The following is a 6,175-nucleotide window of genomic DNA, read 5'->3' as shown; positions in this document are numbered from 1 at the left end:
GGACAATTTTATCTGGCCCGCGAGATCATTTTATATAGATTTATTATTATTGTTATGCATGGCCCGGCGATATGAGGCGCTAATAACACACAAACTACAGATCCCATAATGCAGCGCAGCAGAAATGTGCATAAACTACTTACGGTAGTTTTGCCAAAGTAGGACGTTTTGTCAGAACACCGGTAAACCTGTGTATCTTATTAGTGGAGCTAATGTGGCTGTAATTAAGGAATTTAAGACGGCACTACGAGACAAAACATCAGGATAAGCTGAAAAACCTAAATGCAGAGCAGAAACTACAGAAAGTAGAAGAGCTAAAGAAGAATCTGACATTTCAACAGACTTTTTTCATCAGAGCAAACTCAAAGTGAAGCTGTTGTGAAGGCAAGTTTTATTGTAGCAGAGGAGAAAGCCAAATCAGCCCAGCCATTTACCGAGGGAGAGTTTCTGAAGAGCTGCATGATGAAGGTGTGCGACGTCTTGTGTCCAGACAAAACGTAGATTTTGGAAATGTGAGCCTGAGCAGAAACGTATGTCAGTGTAACCGACATGAAACTGCCCTGGGACAAACTTGTTGGACTTACAACAGATTGTTGTGTGGTGATAAAAAGTGGACTAGTCGGCAGGATGCGAGTAAAGATGCAGGAGAACTGTACGGTGAGTTAACAGCATACTGCATCATACACCAGGAAACGCTGTGTGGTAAAGTCCTAAAAACGGAGCATGTAATGATCACCGTGACACAAACCGTAAATTTTATCCGAACTAAAGGTTTAAATCACTGTCAATTTCAGTCTTTTATGTGGGAAATGAATTCAGAGTTTGCCGACATTCCTTATCATACAGAGGTCCATTGGCTGAGTTGGGCAAAAATTCTCAATAGAGTTTTTGAGCTCAGCAAGGAAATCTGTCAGTTCATGGACATGGCATGTATGATGCGGTGAAGCCATTTCAAGTGAAGCTGTCACAAATGCAGCAGTGCAACTTGCCTCACTTTCCCTGTTGCCAAGTAATGTTGAACCAAGTCAGCGCAACAGTGTTCCCAAACGCACACTCTGCTGATAAACTGAGCGCACTGAGTGCTTTAAAGTCCTTTGGTCACTTTAAAGCACAAAATGAGAATTTCGAGCTGCTTCACAACCCATTTACAGTCAGTGTTTGGAAGGTTACTTTTAAAATGTATTCCACTACAGATTACAGAATACATGCCCCAAAATGTATTCTGTAATGTATTCCTTTACGTTACTCAATGAGAGTAACGTAAAGGAATACTTTGGATTACTTAATAATACAACTACGTGAATGTACTATTGCTGTGTGATTTTATTACTATTACTGAAGGTCCGTGGCTCCGAACCGTAGTAAAGGGACCTCTGACTAATACGTCGGGTTCTTGTCGGGCTCGTAGCCAAAACTAGCTTTACTTTGTTGTCTGGGTCAACTTTGCTAGCGAGAGACAGAGAGAGGCGTTGAAAGGCTGCTCCAACGGAACTTATTGTTTCGGAGGAAAACACGAACACAGTGTACAGTCGAGTCTTAATAGCTTACTTACAACTGGGCTCGTCAGGCACTCTGCTTGGCTGCAGTGGTTATTATTATATTTACATGCTTCCAGCTCCCGTTTCTGCTCGATGACAGCTCGTACTTTTCCACTATCCTTTTTCTCCCTCCTCGCGCTCACAGACACATAACGGGTATGGCAGTCCATTCTCCCTGCAGTACTGACTACACTGCCCATGATGCTACATTCTTTAGGGCTATGGCTATAGCATTCTGCCTATTAGCTTAGCACAACAACAAAAAGGCGCTCTCTCACCCAGGAAACACAAAGTCGCAGAGAGCGTGCGTCATCCTGTAACCATGGCAACCGTAACGCTGCCGCCTGGAACAACAGAACATAGCTGTCAAACAAAACCCAAACAGTCCTGACCTGCGACGATATGAATCAGGAAAGTACCGCCGTGTAATCCATTTATTTCAACAAAGTAACTGTATTCTAAATACCACCTTTTTAAATGGTAACTGAATACAGTTACTCATCTTTTGTATTTTAAATGCGTAACAGCGGTACATGTATGCCGTTACTCCCCAACACTGTTTACAGTTGATGTGGAAACTGCACCTGTGCAGATTCAGATGGAGCTGCATTCTAATGGGACACTCAGGGGAAAGAATGGCCCGCAGAGTTTATTAGTTCCATTCCTGAAGCAATGCCCCAGCTCCGTCTACATACAGCTCGAACCTTGTATATGTTTTCATTTATTTTTTCTGGGGTTTGTGGCAGCATGTTCATATTTCAAACTTGCATAATTTTGACATAATTCAACATATCTAAACCAAATCTCTATTAAAAATTTAAGAAGGCACCATGGAGCCGTTATCCGTGGAGCCCACTGTTGTATTTTGATGTTTAAAAACATAAAAGGAGAGCTTTCTAGTGACCTACCTCACACACAGACAGCTTCAGCTTTATGCTTTGGCAGAGGAAAAAGTGTAAAGTTTGATTTTAACTGATTTTTATCACCTTCCCAGTGTGATTATTGTGGAATTCTGTTACCCTACATGCTAAGAGTGAACTAACTGGGTGAACTAAAAATTTACTCAACTTCCTGATCTTGTGAAAATCTTTCTCTTTCCGGTCTGTGTCACTTGCAGGTCTGGTCCAGCGATGTGTAATAATCCAGAAAGATGAAAATGGCTTTGGGCTCACTGTCAGTGGTGACAATCCAGTGTTTGTGCAGCTTGTCAAAGAAGGTAAGATTGACTCTCAAATTTAAAAGAGAAAAATGTTACCACATTGACCACCTTCGGTTTGAGCCTTCCGTGAGCTCTCCTTATTTTGTGCTTGTGTCCTCATGCAATGACATCAAACTATCACGTCAATTTGCCATGTTAGTTCGCCAATCTGAGTGGTAATTGGTCCCCAGAAATCAACAACTCTGGCATTTATTTAGACTAGTGACGTTGTTGACTGTAAACTATTTCCTCTTTCTACAAGTTTCACTTGTAGTTGCAGCTTCTGCTTTATCCTGTTGTCTTGTTATGAGTTTGCCAAGATGCTTCTGTGACCTCGAGTAGTGTCTCACGCTGTCTGTAGAGGATTATGCAGGCTTTTATCAGGTCACAGTAAACACTAGCATGTCTGTACAGCAGTGGATGGAGACTGCAGAGGAGGGAACCAATCGAGACCTTTTTTCTTTTTTGCACTTTCATTAATGCTTGGGAGTGTCTTAACTATCGCTGAATGGCTTCCCATTTTCTTTTTTTAAGTTCCATGTGAATAATGTATCAGCATTTTAAACTGAAAAGCAAACAAAATGCAGCTATAGTGTCTTTAAATGTCATCCCAACGTGGTGAAACTGAAACAGATAGTTATAAGTCCCTTTTCCTCCGCCTACTCCACAGTTGAGCAGACTGAGTTATATTCTTTGTTCCCTGACCCCAAGTTGAATTTCCTCACTACTACAAACCTGAAGACCTAAAGTCTATTTTCGGCTTGCAGAGTACTTGAACTGCACTCTGCTGACTTTAGTCAGACTTGCCTCTCATAATAACCTGTCTCATGCCTAAATCCCTTTGTTTGGGGTGGAGCTGTGAAACAGGTCCTTCTTGTAATATAACCACTGTTATGGTCTTTCAAAATGGCACTTGAAATAGTCACGTATTTATGGTCTGTCAAAAGACTTTTGGCATATTCATTGTGAAGAAATGTCATTGCTGCATCATGAAGAAGCATTTTTTGTGTTTCCTTCCTTATTTTCTATTATTCCACTTCCATTGCTTTTTCACTCTCTTTTGGTTGTTAATTGCTTATTTCCCTTTGTGTTTACCAGATGGGGCTGCGATGCGAGCAGGTGTTCAGACAGGAGACAGGATCATCAAGGTATTCTGTTCCTCTGCTACCATGTCTTTTCACTGCGAAAGTTACCGTTTTCTACTCCAAGGCCAATGCCGAGGCTGCCACCTTCTGGCCACTCAGTATTTCTACTCAGTAAACTATTGGGAATAAAATGCAATGTTCGGCTGTGTACTTAGAATATGGCCACTATTGTCTTCCAGGTTAATGGGACCCATGTTGCACATTCTAACCACACAGAAGTGGTGAAACTTATTAAATGTAAGTTGTTCTTTCTGCATTTTCACAAAAGTTACATTTTAAAAATAAATCCTACAAAAAGGGACTAATTCTCGTTTCTATGTGTGTGTTCTAGCGGGCTCCTATGTGGCCCTCACAGTGCTGGGCCGGCCCCCCGGGCTTGCCCAGATACCTTTGCCCGAAGCAGAGCCAGACATGAGCTTATCCTCTCCAAACTCTCCAGCACCACGGCGCCCCTGCAGTCCTCAGGACAGCATCTTACCTATTCAACAACCATGGGTACTAAAGACATTAGTTACTTCTGTTGCCTGTCCACTTTCTGCAAATTTGTCATGCTTCTTTATCTTATTCCCCTTGGTCTGTCTATGCCCCCGCCCCTCCCCCCTTTATAGATGCTGTCACATTTGTGGTACATCTCTAAATCTCATCCGCTCAAATCTTCTCTGGGGCTAAATGACTTCTATATAACCCTGACACTATCTCTGTTATATATAATAGAGAATTATATAACATATGTGAAACATGTGCATGTGTATATTTTACTATTATTAAATATTATTATTATTATTAGTATTATTATTAATTTTAAATGATATTATTTCTATTATCTATTATATAGAGAGAGATAGATTGCACATTCGCTGTTTTGCATCTTTTTCAGCTTCTCTGGTTTTTATCCCCACAGGATGAGAAAGCTGACATCTTGGAGGTGAGTAAAGCAAACAAGTGTCACTTGCTGACTAAAGGTTCTGGCATTAGAAAGAAGATTTGCCCTCTTTGATGCACAGCTGTGTTAAATTGAAGTATTAAAACGAGTGGTGTTTTCTCTTTGGAAAATCAAAAGATCACTTGTACCAGAACATTCATACAGAGGAGTCAAGTAGTATGTGTATTGTTTATTTAAATACTGCAGTATATATTTTAATGCAGGAAGTCGTTTTCTTTAACTTTTGCATGGGAAACAAATGTCAACATATTTGACATTTTTCCACTTTCAAGAAAACTACAGTGACCTGCTATTACTATGTTTGTGTCGATTTCCCCCTTCTTGCCATTCAGGCCATGAAGGAGGAGTACAGCAGAAACCCCTCCCCTAAACTACTGAAAGACATCCAGGAAGCTGAAAAACACATTCCTCAGCTGCAGGGTCAGCTCCCCAAGGCCATTGGGACAACACAGGTAGTTACCATAACATGCCCAAAGACATGGGATATCTAGGGACAGGTATCTAACGGCAGCATCCACGGAGGTGTTGTGGGATTCTTTTTCTTTTTTGTAGAACATTTAGAGATTGTGCCAGACAAACATTAATCCAAAGCCCATCAGAGGATTAGACTTTCTCTGTGGGAAGCCACTCTTTTGTGTCTGAGTGACGGCTTATTTTATAGTCATCACACGCTGAGCCTTGTGCTATGTGCGTCAGCTAGTGTGCTACATTTAAATTTTTCAGTATTTATATTTTATGCAATTCCACTCGTGAAATGATCTATTGACTATTACCAGTGTATGTAGTTTATTTTGAAAAGCTGTTTGAACATGTGTCATAAAGAACATTGTAAATATTACTTGTTTATCATTAAAAATATATAAATCTTTATAATTATAATTTTTTTTTAAAAAGTATTATTAAATCCTCAGGAGATTGTTCCAAGTGATGATGCAGATGAAGATGCATTTGTCCCCAAGGGAGAAAACAATGCAGAGCTGTTCTGGACCAGGACCCCTGTAAGTAATCACATTTTTAAACATCACAATCTAAAAATCTCTCTCAATACCATATTTACATCAAATTCCAAGACCTGCTATGCTCTAGAATAATAATGTAAAAGTAAATGGAATCAGTCCTGCTTGGCTTTGGGGCTTATTTAGAGCTAAACATCACCAGAGCAAGGATTATATTTATGCATACCGATTCTACATTCAGATGACTCTCAGGCATAGCAACCAATCTGTAATATAGTGTTTTAGGTCTCTTTTTTTTCTCTCTCTGTTTTTGTTTTTAATGAAATTTAGATTCATTACAAAGTTGGTGTGTGTGTGTGTGTGTGTGTGTGTGTGTGTGTGTGTGTGTGTGTGTG

At 40.3% G+C, this 6,175-nt stretch overlaps 1 protein-coding gene across 3 annotated transcripts in view; it reads left to right on the top strand.

Annotated features, from left to right (window-relative positions):
• The window catches only part of arhgef12a (Rho guanine nucleotide exchange factor (GEF) 12a), a 43,649-nt gene that overhangs the window by 25,312 nt on the left and 12,162 nt on the right, over positions 1 to 6,175 (top strand). For all 3 annotated transcript variants that reach the window (XM_005720827.2, XM_005720826.2, XM_005720828.2), the window contains 7 exons: positions 2,656 to 2,754; positions 3,835 to 3,884; positions 4,061 to 4,118; positions 4,213 to 4,376; positions 4,783 to 4,806; positions 5,157 to 5,276; positions 5,736 to 5,822. In XM_005720827.2, coding sequence (XP_005720884.1) covers positions 2,656 to 2,754; positions 3,835 to 3,884; positions 4,061 to 4,118; positions 4,213 to 4,376; positions 4,783 to 4,806; positions 5,157 to 5,276; positions 5,736 to 5,822 — 602 coding nt within the window. The remainder of the gene's footprint in view (positions 1 to 2,655; positions 2,755 to 3,834; positions 3,885 to 4,060; positions 4,119 to 4,212; positions 4,377 to 4,782; positions 4,807 to 5,156; positions 5,277 to 5,735; positions 5,823 to 6,175) is intronic.

Source organism: Pundamilia nyererei, unplaced genomic scaffold (assembly GCF_000239375.1).
Source record: "Pundamilia nyererei isolate P.nyererei 1_Seehausen unplaced genomic scaffold, PunNye1.0 scaffold00003, whole genome shotgun sequence".
NCBI classification, from domain to species: domain Eukaryota; kingdom Metazoa; phylum Chordata; class Actinopteri; order Cichliformes; family Cichlidae; genus Pundamilia; species Pundamilia nyererei.
Note: the sequence above shows the minus strand (reverse complement) of the source record. Positions and strands in the feature narration are given on the sequence as shown.